The sequence below is a fragment of the Anolis carolinensis genome, chromosome 2 (genome assembly GCF_035594765.1).
Source record: "Anolis carolinensis isolate JA03-04 chromosome 2, rAnoCar3.1.pri, whole genome shotgun sequence".
Lineage (NCBI taxonomy): Eukaryota > Metazoa > Chordata > Lepidosauria > Squamata > Dactyloidae > Anolis > Anolis carolinensis.
The window spans coordinates 306587552-306605886 of NC_085842.1; the positions used below are offsets into that span (position 1 = coordinate 306587552).

At 38.5% G+C, this 18335-nt stretch overlaps 1 protein-coding gene across 12 annotated transcripts in view; it reads right to left on the minus strand.

Annotated features, from left to right (window-relative positions):
- The window catches only part of nedd4l (NEDD4 like E3 ubiquitin protein ligase), a 284446-nt gene that overhangs the window by 72750 nt on the left and 193361 nt on the right, over positions 1–18335 (minus strand). For all 12 annotated transcript variants that reach the window (XM_016995252.2, XM_062972534.1, XM_062972535.1 and 9 more), the window contains 4 exons: positions 12336–12386; positions 3075–3136; positions 2846–2945; positions 315–481 (listed from right to left, as the gene is read on the minus strand). In XM_016995252.2, the coding sequence (XP_016850741.2) occupies positions 315–481; positions 2846–2945; positions 3075–3136; positions 12336–12386 (380 nt within the window). The remainder of the gene's footprint in view (positions 1–314; positions 482–2845; positions 2946–3074; positions 3137–12335; positions 12387–18335) is intronic.

The window sequence follows — 18335 nt, forward strand, 5'->3', positions numbered from 1 at the left end:
CCATCTAGTTCAGGGGAATGTTTTCCAATGTGACGAAACACACAGAAATCCCACACTCCTAGAGTGAAAGCAAAATATGTTTACATTTTTCATTTCTTCTTGACAGAGGGTTGGACTAGATTTCCAATACTTTGTTTCTGGTGGTACATTGTCTCTGAACATTGAGGCATCGTGGTCAATAGTTGTTCAAAGTTCTATTCTTCATGTTTCCTGCTACGTCTTTAAAGAAGCTATTTAAGTCACTAACCATGATAACATTATGTACCACTGAGTTCTGAAACCCAATTGCTGATGGCATGAAGATCCATACTTACATTAAACTTGGTCGGTGCCACTGGGTTGTCCTGTTGTTATGGTTGACATAGTAGGTACGCCCGAGGTTGTCCACCTTTTCTTCCCAGCCTGGGGGCAAAGGAGGCGGGGGCAATTCCTCCTGGCGCTGAGCGGGAGAATCATTGGAGTCAACCACTTCCCAGCCATGCTGTGAAGGAGAAAAAGGAAAAATGCAAAATGAAGTTGAAAATCAAACGATTGTTTAGCTGTTTCTATTTTAATGGGAAAAAACCAATAGCACTTCCCAAAGTCAATATTTCTGATAATGATGTGGCAGCAATGAGCCATATGTAGCATGTATACATCAAGCATTTATTTGTAGCAGCTGATCTCCCAACACAAATACAGATCTCTCGAAGATCTTATTCCAGAGAAAGCCAAGCACAGGCCAATGCCCTACTCCACAGGAATAGATAAGAACATGTTGAATATGTTTTTCCAAAGAGATCACTTAAAATAAGGCAACTCATGAAGAATGGCTAGAAGAGAAATAATACTGTTCTTGAAGTTCATTTTTCAAACTATTGCATCTTACTTTTGTTAGCATTTCTGCTGATCTCAACAGTCTCATCTATGAACAGCAATGTTTGGTATAACAAATCCCACCAAGCATACTGTCAAAGAATCTGTATCCCACCATGATCAAAATAAATATTCCCCCCCCCCCAAAAGTGACATTATAGGTTGATTATCTCTTATCCAACAACAACGTTTTGGATATTTTGGAATATCTGTATCTGCATATACATGCATAATAAGGTATATTGGAGATGGGGCCACAAACAGAACAGGAAATGTGTTGATATTACATAAACACTTTATGTGCATAGCCCGAAGATAACTTTAGATAATATTTTGAATAACTTTGTGTACCATCAGAACCATTGAACCATCAGAAAGCAGAGGTGTCACTACACAGCCATCCATGTGGACAATTTTGGAATATTTCAAAGTTCTGGATAAGGGATGCTCACATGTATACATTTGAAAGATATAAAAATGCAATAGCATTCTTTGGAGGAAACCAAACACAAAGAATTATTCAATTAGAAGGAAGTTTTTACCATAAATTTTACCAGGTATAGGTAAAGGTTTCCTCTGACGTTAAGTCCAGTCGTGACCGACTCTGGGGGTTGGTGCTCATCTCCATTTCTAAGCCGAAGAGCCGGCGTTGTCCATAGACATCTCCAAGGTCATGTGGCCGGCATGACTGCATGGAGCGCCGTTACCTTCTCGCCAGAGCGGTACCTATTAATCTACTCTCATTGGCATGTTTTCAAACTGCTAGGTTGGCAGGAGCTGGAGCTAACAGCGGCCGCTCCCGCCGCTCCCAGGGTTTGAACCTGGGACCTTTCGGTCTCCAGCTCAGTGCTTTAATGCACTTCGCCACCGGGGCTCCTTTACCAGGTATATTTAGCATAAATTTTACCATTATAGAAATGATAAAACACAACAAAAATAAATTAAAAAGTGTATTGTTATTGGAAATAGTTTCTGTTGTTGTGACTAAAATACCTGTGCTGCAGATACACTATCTATGTGCCTAAACAGTGCTATTTTTACCTCTGGTCCAGTAGTACCACTGAGACTATTATCCTAGAAGACATTGCAGTTATTAGGTAAAAATGACATTTGGATGATCAAGGCCTGATCTCAAGTTGTAGGGAGCAAGAACTGAAATGCATTTCCTCTTTTGAAAAATGTGCTATTTATCTTTATGAAAGAAAAGAGCTGTTTCAGCATTTCACATAGAACACAAAGCTACAATGGGGCACCTTTGGAGATTGCTAAACAATCAGCACTCTGAACAATAGCAGCAGGTTTCTGCCTTTGCTTCCTATTCCAGACTTCAATGAAGCAACCCTTTGTTCTAGAAGCTATTCCCAGAAATAAAAACTGAAATTGCTCATATCTGATTCATTCATTATCATGTGATAACAAAAAGATACCATTCCAACAGAAACTTGTTCCAGCTCTCATCAATGATTCATGCAATACTTTCAGTGGGTTACAAAATGGGATACACTTTGCTGGAAGTGAATGTTAAACCTACAATAAAGCCGCAGTCTTGCTCTATTGCTTCACCACTTCCTGCCCTGGCAAGGTTTTTGGATTGTATTTGATTTGTGAAACATGATTTGGGATCTCTCCCAAAAATTCCATGCTTGTTGTCATAGCAAAACATGTGATGTTGGGTGAAAGGACCATTCAAACTTGACCTTCTGTTTTTTAAATCCCCTTTCTGTTCACGCCATAGTTTGAAAGTTTTGTAGATGATCAATTTATTTGTACATTTTAGTAGTATTCCGAAAGCAAAAACGTGCCATCGCATGCACAAGTTTTGGCATGTTTAGCTTCTTTGCACACTATTCAACTACATCTGCACCAAGTGTAAACAGATTATTCTGATGGAGCAGAGGATCCAACAACTCGAGGACCGTATTAAGACCCTTAAGGACATTCAGGAACTCGAGCTTTTCTTGGACATGGCACAACACACTGTTCTAGATACCTCAGAGTCTTCTCTCTGATCATTGTCGTCTTCTTGGCCACCATTCTTTGGCATGTATGCCATCTTCAGCCTCAGAAATCCCTTTACTCGAGACTTGTGGCTGTAAAGGACAGGGTACATGAGAAAAACTTCATAAGATTCATCATAGTCTTTTGAGTGAGAAAGAATTTCTTTGTTAAAAGAAGCAAACCTTTGGAACAAATCAACGTATCTAAAAACAGGACCTCACCTTCTTGGCCTGAGAAGGAAATCTTTAAACGTATATGGCCTTTCCATGGTTGGATCTTCAGTCTATTGATACAACAATAAAATAAGATCATTAGGGCTTGAGTTTGCATGCCTACAGAGGAGTTGCGAGAAAACGTTTCAACACATCATGATTTTACAAGAGATGACGGTATTTAATGAAATTAGCTTTTCTCGAGAAACAGAGCATACAGTTAACCAGGCACTGCCACTAGGTGTCACCCTTAACCCCATCAATAACCCAACCCATTTTTTCATAGCCTGGTGCATAAAAACATCTAGGATGCAGGAGTGGTGCATAGAAATACTTAGAATAAAACTCACTCCAAAACAATACTCAAGGGACAAACCCAGAAGAGGCTTTCCTCACACCAATAGCCCTTTCTCATTCATGGGAAGAACAGGCAATATTATTGTCCACTGATGATATCCTCTCATGACTTCCAACCACTTTTGTGTTCTTAATGCACAACATTGCCCCCAGTGGCACAATGGGTTAAACCCTTGTGCTGGCAGGACTGCTGTCCGAGAGTAGAGTGGGTGAGCTCCCTTTGTCAGCTCCAGCTTCCCATGTGGGGGCATGAGAGAAGCCTCCCACGAGGATGGTAAAACATTAAACATCTGGGCATCCCCTGGGCAACGTCCTTGCAGACGGCCAATTCTCTCACGCCAGAAACTACTTGCAGTTTCTCAAGTCGCTCCTGACATGAAAAAAAATTGAAGATCCATTATGGACAATAACAAAATGGAACAACTGAAAACGACGTTTTAATTCACTGCAGAAAAAGCTCTTTATCTGGCAGCACTCTTTATCACATGTCAAACTCTTCTCATTATCTCATATTATGATGAGACTTCGAGATAATGCAGTGAAGTCAGATACAGTCAACCCTCCACATTTGCTGTGGTTAAATGCAAAGGACCCCATTAAAGTGGAAAAAAATAAAGATTTTTTTAAAAAACTGGAGAGAACAACCTCTTCAAGAGTTTCTAGATCAGTGATTTCTGATCTAAATCAGTGATTTCTAAATGCTAGTCCTCCAGGTGTTGTGGACTTCAACTCCCAGAAATCTCAGCAGCCTTGGCCAATGACCAGGATTTTGGAAGCAAAAGTCCAAAACACCTGAAAGAAAATTTGGAAAACACTGTTCTGGATCTTCCAGCATGATTGTATAGTCAATTTCTATTGGAGGCTTACAGAATCGCAATGGAGGATCTGGAATCCTACAGAAGTGTTCTCTCAAGAAATATCTAAGTCAGGCATGAGCAAACCTTGGCCCTCCAGCTGTTTTGGACTTCAACCATCGAGTCACAATGGGGGACCTAGAGATTCCTAGAGAGAATATTCTTAATCAAATCCACGAATAATCAAGTCTGGAAAACAAATGCGTTAGGATTATTGTAATGTATCATTATACAATAGACAGCTTCACTAAAACCATTGCTACTTAAAGTGCTGATCCATAGACTATGAGCAATCAGCTGCAGGGCCCTGGAGAGTTTCCAGGAAAGAAAGAAGCATTTATAGCTAATTGGAAACAATATGGTACTGGAACCTGTCACACTTGGAAGTAAAATTGCCAATCCAATCATATCAGATAGATTAAACAATGAAGTATGGAATCTCCCCATTCCCAAGACATGGAGAAGAAATGGCAAGCAGAACAATTGTGGGATGGGAAGCCATATTTTAACTTTGGGAAGCTGTAGATCAGTGACAGAGAGCATGTGTTGCAAGCAAAGATACCAGTTTCATTTTCTGGCAATATATAGAATACCAAGTTGCTGGATCAATCAACAGCTTGATTTACGGAAGCTTTCTGTGGACAGCAGCTCTTGCCTTAAAAGCTGCAGATTGACACTACTGAATCTCAATTAGTATTCATTCTACTGATGTTATTTATGGGATTGGAAAGACTATAAATTGTGTTGTGTAGTGTTATGTGTATGAAAATCTCTGTCAGTTCATTTGAGTGGATGCCAACTATTGTCAGACTGATGTGCAGTTGGCAGTGTGAGTTCCAGCTGAGGGACTGGTAGAACTACATGGAGCCACCAAGGTACAAGGCAGCAACCTAGTATGAATGGGGTTCTGATGATTTGTCTGACTAATTAGGAACCACATCCATTGATTGGTAGGGTGTTAAGTACTGGTTGCTCTGGGACTGTTACACCAGCTGGTTATGAGAGTAAAACAAACATTAAATATTAAATAATTCTCCCCTCCCCAAGTATTGCAATAGATCCAATGAAAGGGGTGTGAGTCCTTGTTGGTGCTTCTAGACCTCTCAGAGAGTTTTGATTCCATTGACCATAGTATCCTTCTGGAACTGCTGCAGGGGCTGGGAATTGAAAGCACTGTGCTGAAGTGGTTCTGGCCGTACCACTCAGGCAGGTTCCAGATGGTGGTGCTTGGGGATTGCTGCTCCTCAAAAAAAGAAGCTTTATGTGGCATCCCACATGGTGCCATTCTATCACCAATGCTTTTTAATATTTACATGAAATCACTGGGAGAGATCATCTGGACACATGGAGTGGGAGCTAACAGTATGCAGATGACAAAAAATATATTTCTGCATGCCTTCCAAAACAGCCCCATTTAAGAATAGTGTGCCTCCTCTGAATGAATGCCTGGAGGAAGTAATAGGCTGGATGAGGAAAAACAAACTGAAACTGAATCCAGACAAAGCAGAGGTCCTTGCCATCAAGGATACTAATCTTGGGATGGAGTTGTTCTGGATGGGGTTACACTCTTCCTGAAAGACTGTTAGCAGCTTGGGATCCATCTCTCCAAATGTAAACCCAGGTAGATGTGACGGTCAGGACTGCATACTACCAGCTTTGGCTGATACACTAGCTGTGCCCCTTCCTAAATTTGGAGGACCTAAAGATGGTAGTGCACAAACTGGTAACCTCAAGATTTGATTTCTGCAACACTATGTACTCTTGTACCAAGTTTGGTAACTCCAGCTGGCTACACTGATGATATCTACAATGGAGGCAAATCTACAGCATTGTCACTATCACATTTATGAACAACTACTCCACATTGAAGGTATTTGCCGCGCACACACACACACACACACACAATGGTTATGACAATGGCTCATTATAAGGCTTGTGAATAGCAAAGAAATACTTAAATGTCTATAATTCTTTTTTAAATAACAGACAGAATGAGTACTAATAAATGCTAGCAAATACGAGCTTTTATATAAAATGCAAAATTGCACAATAGTGAATTTTTAGTATCTGGTTGATTATCAAGAACCATAAAACAAAAATGGGGAGGGAGGGGAGTGCAAACGAGAGAAAGATGCCCCTGAGATTTTCTGTAAAGCGAGCCAGACCTTTACACCCCCAGCACAATCTCTTTCCCAGCATTGCTACATGAATAAATGAGATAAGAATTGTCACACACTTTGTACCTTTAACAGAAATGATTAATTATACTAATAAAATATGCTGATTGAAGAAATTGGAAGGGTTCCAACTACGCTGTGCATTCTTAATGGGGACACTTAACCCAAGAATGAAACTGCTCAGACATTTCTTTAAAACCTGTGTTACTTAAGCAAATCGACTAGAACAGCTGCAGCAAAGGCATATTAAACTTCCAGGCAAATATGAACTTGGCACATTCAGGACCCCAGGACAGGCAATGGAAAATGGTAAAACACAATCTGGAATTCTTAATTCCCAGAAAGGAAATGGGGAAACTTCCAAGTGGAAAACTCTGAAAGAGTCCTGGATCCTTGCCGAATTTGACATTCTAGATGTCCAATAGATATCAAGAGATCTGTGTATTGAAACAGCACTAAATTCCAAAGGAGGATAATAATATCATAAAAGTACAAGTAAAATACTGTAAAAGACTGTTTGGTTAATGAGGGAAAATGTTATCCAAACATGTGAATTCATATATTCTGTGTGTAAAGAGGCCTGCGTAAAGTGTTTTCCTCTTTTAGGAAAACACTAAATCACCAAAAGATCTCCACCATTGGAGACCATTTCTGTAAATTTACACAAGCAAACAGATTTAGTATGATGGTATGCCCCACAACACAGATTAAAACTGGGGCATCAGTAGCCAAACAACACAGGATGTGATCAAGATGGCAAAAATTATGAATAAGGAAGAAAATAAAAGATAAGAGAGGCTGCAGCAGTTTGATTTTGCTTGAGCCTACTGAGAAAAGCAAATTTCCGCCCCTCTTCTCTTCTCCCCACCCCTTAGTTGACTGTGTATTACTTTTGCATTTCGAACCACTTTGCATTAAATAAAGTGAGTGGAGAACAAAGAGTGAGGAAGAAGGAAAACTTGAGATTTTTAAAATGACAAGAAAAAGAGGACAACAGAGAATTAACCAGGACTGTCTTTGCCAAATCAAGGCAGATGGAGAGCATATGTCTACAAAAGCTTAAACTGGAATTTAACAGAGAAAACACTTGCTCTTGAACAAAGACATAATATGTCTATACAAACTTCTGGGAATTAGAGACTTCTTTCCTCAGTGGACCACCATGGATTTCCAGATTCTTAGGGGCATGAAACCGAAGGTAAATCCAAGCACATCAAGAAAAAAAGGCAGCTGACAAAATTCCCCTTCTGGCAGAACAGGTGCCTGGCAAGTAGAGAAAAGCCTCCGTCTCTTCTGTTACTTACTAATCCTGAGCGACCTTCAGTTCATGGGAGCAGGCAGGCACAGGCAACTCTAGGGCAGAGGGTGGAAAAGTTCCTTTTCTCCATTACAGCTCACAGAATCATAGGCCAAATTGGCTGGGGGATTCTGGGGGTTGTGGCTCAAAAAAGTAACTTTCCCAAATTATGTGAAAGATCTCTTAAGATGTTTATACCTTTACATAGTTGGAGGCCATCAGAAGTGGGTAACATCACATTTTCTCCATCACCGCATCTTGCCAGTATAAGATCTCCTTAGTGTAGTACAGGCATGGGCAAACTTCAGCCCTCCAGGGGTTTTGGACCTCAACTCCCACAATTCCTAACAACCAATAAGTGTTAGGAATTGTAGGAGTTGAAGTCCAAATACCTGGAGGGACAAACCTTGCCCATGCCTGGTATAGTACAATTCGCTTTTATCTCCTGGGGATACATTCCTAGATACATTCACTTTGGATATGTGAAACCATGGGTAATAACAAACTCTATTGAAATGAAGGATTTCTGGCCCAAGAATACAACAGAGTCACAACCAAGGACCTAGAACTTATAAATGAACCTACATATATTGGATCCATGAAAACAGGGCTCATTACTATACATTTCAGACCACTGCAATGGAGGTGAGAAATGAGCAAAAGGACAAAACTATTGACTTTGAGGCTGCAGATTAAACTCTTATTCTTAGCCACAGGATAATTCAAGTCTGTCCTTTAAACAAACAAACAAACAAACAAACAAACAAACAAACAAACAAAATATCCATGGTGCATAGTTAAAAAGTAAAGACTTCGAAGAGGCATATTCTGGATCAGCATTCCTCGACCTGGATGAAAGTCATAGCCCAACATAAATAAACAAATATGAAGTTAGGGTACTGGTTTAGGGAAAGCCGTTCTCCAGAGATTCCCTGCATTTATGAAATGTCTTTCACTGAAGACTTTCCAGATTCTTTACATGAATGCATTTTTTTTTTTGCAGTGAATGTGACAATTTTGTTTTGGCAACTTTTTCAGTGGCTACGATTAATGTGACAGAAAGAGCATTTTATCTGCCTTTGTTTCTAATTCAGGGAATATTTAGTTATATAGGGATACAATATGCAAAAAGAAAACAAAACCAAATTCCTGGCTATACTAATGGGTGTGCATACATAAACATATTTCACTTGCTGTATTTGACCATGCTTTTTCATGAGTCTTGTGGTACTTAGAACACTAACCTCAGTGTAGTGGATAAACATTTATCTAGACACTTTTTGCTGGAAAGCGAAAATGACCAGTGTTCAGGAATCCATTGTTTACTGGTGATAATTAGTAATCTAAAAACAGACACAATACCACTCAAGCTAGTCAACAACCTAACAGTAGTAATCAGGGAAAGCATATAAATGTCCGTACAACACTTCAGGCATACTGAAAAGTATACATTAAAGGTTTTTAGGGCGATGTGTTGTCGAAGGCTTTCATGGCCGGGATCACGGGGTTGTTGTATGTTTTCCGGGCTGTATGGCCATGTTCCAGAAGTATTCTCTCCTGATGTTTTGCCCACATCTATGCCTGCCATAGATGTGGGCGAAACGTCAGGAGAGAATACTTCTGGAACATGGCCATAAAGCCCGGAAAGCATAAAACAAACCAGTTTTTAAGGCCTTTGTCACTTAAAATCTGAACATTATAAGGAAATAATTCAAAGACATACCCATGTTTGTCTGCAATATCATTATGCAAAAGGGTCTGTCTTGTAATACTTTTCAGACTGACAAAAACATTATAATATACTTTTGTAGACTTAGTCTGCTTCCTTAGTCTCCAAGCACCTGAGAAAGTAGATCAAGTCTACGAAGTAATATACTACAATGCCTTTCTTTCAGTTAGTCTCAAAGATACTACAAAATCCTTCTGCATACTATAAAGAAAGGGCATAACTCAAAAGTATTTGGAAAAAGTTATATCTAACTGTGCATATTCCTCTGCCAGTAGATGATGAGAACAATGAAAATTGCTGAAAACTAGCTCTGTCCCATGGGGGCATATTTCATCAGTGAAGCAGCTACCATTAGATGCTATCCAAATGACTGACAATGTGTTCAAAAAAAACTTTACATTTAAATGCTATGGACTTTGTTTTACTGACTCATCCATTCTGGCGAAAGTGTTTCAGTTTTGACGATTGGAAAAAGTTTCCATTATTTTCACATTGATTGAAAGAAATTATATTCTTCCAGTTTTCTTTAAACACAGCAAATGAACACACAAATGTACATCTCAAAAAAAAGTGAAAAGTATAATGGGAAATAAGCATCACTAACCTGTTGCAAATAAACAACAATCCAAGTCTATGTGAAACTACCCCAGTTTATATGATTGGTTCCCAATCTTGGATGCTCAGAAGCAGGGGGACTACAATTCCCATAACTGTTGATTACTGACTACACTATTCTTGAACTGATGGGAGTTACAGACTAAAACTGTCTGGGGATCCAAGTTCGTAACCACTTTAACAGAGAATATGATTACTTCCCTATACTCTCCATTACTTCCCAGAGTTATCTCTTAGTCTGAAATGCAATCACATGTACACCAGGATTAGAATAAACAATATGAACATACAAGCCTGGTATGTTAGTAGCCATTTTCTGCCTGTGAACGGGTACTTCTGAAATAAGAAGGATCTCTGTTGCCTTCTGTATTACTTATTGGATTACTTATTTTATCAAATCTGCAAAGGTTGCTTCTTCCTATCCTTTGCAACAAGAGCCGGGTAGCCATTCTACCTTTCTCTCTCCTTCCCCAAAGATATTTTCTCAAAGCATTCCTTCTCACAAGTCTCCCGCAAAGCTAAATACATTGCTAGTTTTCTTTAAAAAGGCAGCTCTATGTGAAATCCTGTATTTGTCAGGTTGGAACATGATATGCTTTGCAGTGCTGAGCAGTTTTATGCAAGCGCACGTCTTAGTGCAAAAAGGAAAACGTTCCACAGAACAAGTGAATTATAAAAATGATAAAGAGCAGAAAAGCAGTGTCAGTTTCTGACAGTGGGAAGACAAGCCCTAAAAGTATTCTCTTTTGTATATGGAATTCAATGTTTTCTTGTCAATTTATTTTTACATTTCATTATTCTTCATGGTAAGGAGATCGGTGAAGCTCTTGCACATGCAAAAAGTTTCTGTAGTTTCTCAAGGAAAATGTCAAACTTCTGCTACTGTCTATAATTTAAAAGTATTAAGTTCATTTATTTTAGAATAATGGAACATGAACTTTCCAGTAAAACTGTAAAATATAGCAGCACAGGCCAGAGCTTTTGGCTTTCTCAGGCACAATATAAGTGGCACCTGATAAAGATATGACTTTAAATGCCCAATGAACTGGATCATATGAGTCTGCATTGCCATATAATCCAGTTCAAAGCAGATAATCTGGATTTTATATGGCAGTATAGAAGGGGCCTCAGTGGATTTCCAGAGCAATGGGACTGTATGGAAAGAGTCAATCAAGGAAGTCACAACCCTGTATTTCAAGACCTGAGCAGGGAAGACAATGATAGGGTGACTTGGAGGTTCATGGGGCTACTCTAAGTTGAAGTAAACTTGATGGCAGTTAACAACATCACCACAGTGGGTTTTACATGAATTCATCTATTGACAATTGACTCAATGTGTCTACTTTAGGTGGGGCAACCCATAGAATTCAGGCTAAGGCATTTCTTGGAATTCCTCTCCCACAAAATCTGCCCCTACGTCCTTAAAAAACAACAACCCTTAAATGGTAATTGCTGTCTAGATAATGAGAACAAAGCTGGAAAATGAATGACAGCATCCTCTCTCATCCAGTAAAAGTTGCCTACCTAGAGAAAGGAAACACTACGCTATTGGTTTTATGTCATTAGAAAATTTAAATATCTGGGTAAGAGAAATCAAGCAAGAGTACAGTAGCACCTCACTGTCCAGCTACCATGGGAATACTGGGAAATACAAAGAAGGAGAAAAGCAATGAGTAGAAAGAAAATGCCTATAAATATTGTGCTGCAAGAGTTTGCATTCCCCAATTCTTCTAATAGTTGATAGCTTTAATATACTCAGGAACTTAAATTTTGCCTCTTTTGTAGCAAGTCTATACTTTTTTGTGCATTCTCTTATTTCAAAAGGTTCTTTGTGACCTTTTCTAGCTCCGACTGTAATAGAAAAAAGAAGTCAAAGTGGTAGGTTTTGATATCACTTTGACAACAAATCCAAATGAAGAGAAATTCAGTCATTACAATGACCCCTTTGCTATGAATAATTCTGTGTGCTATCCCACTGTATTGTAGTACAATGTTTAAACAAATTATGTACGCCAATTACAACTGAAATCCAATTAGAGGAAAGAGGCAGAGAAATATTTTAAATAAGTAATTAAATAATACAAAATAATATATGAACACAGAGATAAAGAATAAAAGAAGCCTTTAGCACAAAGTCTAGGAAATTCAGGCGTCTGTATCGAGTACAATAAACATATCAGGCTGTATAATTGAAACCATTTTTCATGAATTCAAGAGGGATGTTGTGCAAAAATATCTTACCGGAAGGTGGTTAAGCGGCACGTCTACTTGACCCAGGAAATCGTCTCTGGTCTGTGTTAATGGAACAGAAAAGAAAATACAAGAATTAAGGTACGTTATTTATTAAATCAATTTTACTGCAGGATGAAATCATATTGCCTTAAAAAAAAGAAAACTTGAATTTAGTCCTGACAGTTGTTGCCTTCTCTAAGACATCTCCCCTTTGGAATGTGGTATCCTGTATTATTCAGGTAATTTTAGTTCCTTCAGTCTTCTTGCAGACTAGAATGACATGTAACCGTCTAAAATTCTACGGACACTTTTGTTAATTTCTGGAAAATCACAAAAAAGAGCTGCAAATTTGAACCTTGTATCCGAATAGTATGATGTTTGTTATTTTATGCTCCTCCTTTCAAAATGTGCACATTGCATTTTATTGTCATTGTTAATAATAAATTTATGTATTTATTTCATGTCAAAAGCACTGCACAAATAAGTATAAAACTGATAAAAATAGAGGGAACACAAGCAGTTAAATAATTTTTGACCAAAAATGGGCAACAGCGACCACATTGTCTATAGCTTTAAACAATTCTTCCTCTGTGCATGAGGCAGGGAATTGTGGATAAGCATACATATACATACATATAATAAATTAAAGGAAGAAGATTACTACAGTAGCTATTCCTGCTCCCAACATGTTCCCCCAGGGTATTCCTAGTGACATCTAAGTATTTTTCATAAATGTATTTATTTTTATTTATTTATTAGACTTGTATGCCGCTACTCCCAGTTTGGCTGGATCATCTGGTCTAAAAACAATTAACAAGAACAAAGAAGATCATCTGGTCTAAAAACAATTAACACTGCATTTAAGACGTGCAGTAATACCATAAACCCAGACACATATTACCATAGAGCAGTTCTGTAGGACCCAGGAAATCCTTGTCAGGATTTCCTTTTAGAAATATCTAAGTTCTCCAGAGTAATTTAAAGTATGCTGGGACTAGAAGCGAGGTAATTTAATGGCAATTGCTGTTTCACATAACCAGTTTGGCTGGTTATGGGGTCTTACTGTTTATAGACACTTGGCTTTCTTCATACATTCCAACAGACAGATCTGAGTTATAAACAAAAAGAATCATCGTTGTTTCTTCAAGATTTTCTCTGCTGCCAAATTCTACTGGTAAGTGACTCTAGGATGGCCAGGGATTGATCCTAGAGCTTTCTGCGTACAAAATATTACCACTGAGTGGGAGGTTTGAATAAATGATGACAGAGAAATAGCGCCTCAACTCGTAGAGGGAATTTCCATGAATGCAGCACTGTCACAGCAGGAGAAAGAAATGCAGTATGTAGTGTAATTATTCTGCACAGACATTACAAGTACATTAGCTTTGTCTCATTTACATCTTGTCATCCTGGTAAATGTGTAATCTTCACAGCAAGATGCATTAACAGGACCTCCCTTACCACCGCCAAAACAAGTGTTAAATAATACAGTTAATGTTAACAAACATCAGTTGATTTTTAGCAACAGAGCAGTATTTCATAGTAATTACTGCTATAGAAGTTATAGCAGCATCTTTTTTAAAAATGAATTTGAGGACCAGGAAGGTTACAACCGCTTTGATCACTGCCTGTAACCACAGATGTTTCCAGTGCAGTATATTTCATATGTTGCAATACACTGAAATTTGGCGCAAACCCATGTGAGGGGTTTAAAATTTACAGAAATGCAAAGGCCATGATGTACCGTATGTTTATCTGCAAGTACATCTCAACATTTTGAAACTATTAAATATAAGATACCATATTCTCTGAAGCAGATAGTAAAGAGTTAGCCCTCCTACTGGTTGAGCATAAGGCTCTTCCAGGATGACTCACATTTCAAATGAGTTGATTCTGAAACAGCTTTATTCTATGTCCAAATTTCAGAACCATACATAAAAATCAGAAATATGATGCCACGAACAATCATGATTTTGGTATTCAATTATATATTTAGACTTGAGGATCTTGTCTAGTGACTTCATAGCTGCCCTTCCAAGTCCTAGAATGCATCTATACTATAGAATTTATGTGGTTTACCATCTTAATGGTATGGCTCAATGATATGGAGTCTCAGGATTTATAGTTGGTGAAGCACAGCACTCTTTGGCAAAGAATGCTAGATCCCACAGCATTGAGTTATTGCAGTTAAAGTGGTGCCAAACTGCATAATTTCAACAGCGTAGATGCATCCTTTGTCTTTTTCCAATTTCTTGATCACAGTCTCTTTTGATCAATAACAGAGCCAAATTATAGAAGATCAATAAGTTCAATGTCTTCATCATTTACTTTAAAGTTATATAAACTATCTGTTGCCATTATTAGTGTTTCCTTAATGTTTTTGGGATTCTAGCCTACATTAATATACCATATAGGCTAATGGGTATAGCACACACTTCTACATAATATGGGATCTAGAGAAGGAATCCTAAACTGCCTTACATAAACACATGAGAAGACTAGTACAGTACTGCATTTCTGTCCTTCCAATTTATCTCTCCTCAAGTGGAATGACATTTTGAGGCAAAAGCCTTCTGTCTGTGGCTCCCCATGTGATTCTGACAATAACCCATGAAAATGTGTGTGTGTGTGGGGGGGGGCTAATACAGTTAGAGCATACTTTAGACTAAAATATTTAGAACTGTGCTTTGAGATCAATATTTGAACCATTTAGTACATATAGGATTGGTAGATGAAGTAATCTGCAAAACATCCTTATTGGATCATAGATGTGTAATAGTTTGGTAAGGACATGTTCTAGTTGCCCTATTTATTTATTTTTTTACAATATTTAAGAAATTATTTTCTTTAAAACTCTTTCTGAAGTAAAGGTAATAGTTTCAAGAGTGAATGCTTTGCTCAGTTTCTGCTAGGTCTGACTTACTGTCATTTTGTGTTAAAAGAATCTTTGCATGGCTCCTTATTTAATCCCATGGAACGGAATCTTAGTCATTACGAGAAATATTTGTCACCTTTGCTTCTATACTACTCAATTCCCAAGTCACCACAGCCTCTGACAACTGACATTTCTTGTGGCTATTTTTAAGACCAGTAAAGTGTTGTCAATCCCGCCCCCAGTGTGGTTATCACTTTAAATTAATGCTATCTTTTGCTAAATGTATGTGAGATAAAGTTACAACTCCAAATACACCGCACTCATAAAATGAATTTACTTCTTGGTTATGAAAACCTTCAATTGAAAAATAAATAAAAGCAAAGAGCAACAAAACAAAATTTATAGTGAAAGCTTTCTTAGAAAAAAATGAGCATAAACAAGAGCTTGAGTGACAATTAAATATATCACTTGTATATTAATATTGGGGGAACCAAACAAAGACACTTTTCAGTCTTATATAAAAGTGCATCTTAACATGTTCTGATCGTTGAGTTTAGTGGTGTTCAAAGAGAAAACATCTGCCTGAAGAAACAATTATGCCTACAATTATATAAACATTACAATATGTTACCTTGCTTCTAAGTAGTTTATTCAAATTAGTTCAGATATTAAGCACCGACCGAAGGGTGATTAATGCAAGAATACAGATGTATGGAAGGTGGGAGGGGAGAATACATATATCAGTATTGGAAAAGGGAATCAAATACAAAGCAAATTCTGATCCCTTGAAAGTCTAGGGAAGCAGCAATTCTCCCCAAAGCTTTATTTGTTAAAGCAAGCAGACTCAACTGTAGTTCCACTTTGCTCCAGTTCAGTAGTCTTATTTCCACCTAAAGCAATTTGCTTGCTTAGCTGCTACTGAATTATTTAGCCAACTGGTTGAAACACTTGTTTTTCTTTTCAAATGAGTATTGAGAACAGTTACTCTGAAAGCCTTTTAAGCAGGTCACGGCCTTCCAATATCTGGTAATAACAGAGATCAAAGAAAAAATGGGGTTTTCTCTTCACTTTTCCAGAGAATAATTTTAACTTAAAAAGGGATGACATAAGCACGTTTCAATGTTTACTTTAGGAATAGTTTTACTCTCTTTCTAGTTTGAACTGTGCCGAGGTCACTCCTGAGGCTGGCTCAGTGATTCCCAAACTGTGGTCCTCTAGGTATTTTGGACTTCATCTCCCAGGCTTCCTGAACAATGGGCAAGCTGGCTGGGGCTTCTTGGATCTGAAGTCCAAAACACTTGGAGGAACCCAAACTGTGGTCCTCCAGGTGTTTTGGACATCATCTCCCAGGATTCCTGAACATTGGGCAAGCTGGCTGGGGCTTCTTGGATCAGAAGTCCAAAACACCGGGAGGATCAAGGTTTGGGATCAATTGGTCTAGATATACAAGTAAATATGAAACCTGGCAAGCAGATACTTTCTCCCTTTCCTAACTTCTGCAAGTCTTGGTGCTATTATCTGTTCCCGACATAGCTTGTTTTCTGCTGCTCAACTTACCGTACCAACTTCCTTGATTACTCTGTGGTTCATCTGTGTTTCTGGTTTCTCCAGCCTGCTTCCACTAGTCCCAATTACAAAACTAGGGTTATTTTTATCACCCCGTGGTGCAAAGGGTAAGCCCTGGGCCAGTCCACACCCAAGGCAACTAGGGCATTCTTTCTCCAAGTATGCTCTCTGTCTCAAGCTCTCTCTCTGGCTGTACCTGTGGGTCTGGCAGCTAGTCTTGTGACATTCCTGATCAACATGGGAGGCCTGTGGATATGCCCTTCCACAATACTCTTACAAACAGAACTTATGTAGCCTATATTTATGCAACTATGTTTTCCTACATTTGGCAACATCCTGAATAATGTGTGAAAAACCAAAAAAGGGCTGAAATAAGAAAGATGGCCAGGAAAACATAGGCAGAATAAAGGTCCAAGTGTCATGTCTGAAATAAGGAATCATCTAAAACTGGACTAACTTAATACAACCTCCTGTTTGAATGATTATTTTCTTTCTTTACCCTTCACACATGCAAGGGGTTCCCGTGGGGGAGAAAAGCGGTATATAAATCAAATAAATAAGTAAATAAATAAGGATGTGTGAGGGGTAATATTTGCCACTTCTGAGGATCTGATGGGCTGTTTAAGCCCCAAGAGAAGCCTTTATTTAACCAGGAAGTTATTTAATGTTTTGATGTTTTTACCATCTTTATGAGAGGCTTCTCTCATGTCCCCACCTTTATTTAGACATGAGAGAAGCCTCTCATAAGGATGGTAAAAACATCAAAACATCCGGGCGTCCCCTCGGCAATGTCCTTGCAGATGGCCAATTCTCTCACACCAGAAGCGACTTGCAGTTTCTCAAGTTGCTCCTGACATGGAAAAAAACAGGAAGTAATCAGAATTTGCCTAAATAGGCATCACATTCCATCTGATCTTGTAAGGTAAGCAGGATCATCTCTGGAAAGTACTCGGATGGGAGACTATTAGTGAGTGTCATAGGTGATATTTCAAAGGGAGTTACTGACAAAACCACTTTTGAGAATGCCTTGTCTAAGAAAATCCTATGAAATTTTCATATATTTTTCATATATTGACAGGTATCTTCCCCTGTGAATTTGTCTTGCAGTTTTCTTGCCAAGCAATTAAAGGACTATTTCTGGCACAAGAGAGATCAGGATGTGGCAAAATCTCTCAACAATCATGTTCAATTGGGGCAAATGAGGGGTTTTTGTGGCACAAAAATGACTTGTGAGGCACATTTCCTCATTCCTGGTCTAAAGTTTTCTGTAGTTGAAGAAGGTGATCTAACATCCTCAGTGGACATTCCCTGATGACTCTAACTTAATTGTAGTAATTTTGCCATTTCCCCTTTTTCACAAGCAGATGTAAGAAGGCTTTGCATTGCTCATAGTGCAACAACACTCTGCAATCCATGTCCATGCAACGGTATGTACAAGGGTCTATTATTGCACAGATCTCACTCCTGTGAGCAGTGCAAAAGAGAGCTTGGAAAAATTGCATACATATATCTCTTTCTGCAGGCACACATTTCCCTCTTGCAGTATTTCCTCTGTTTACTGGTTTTGT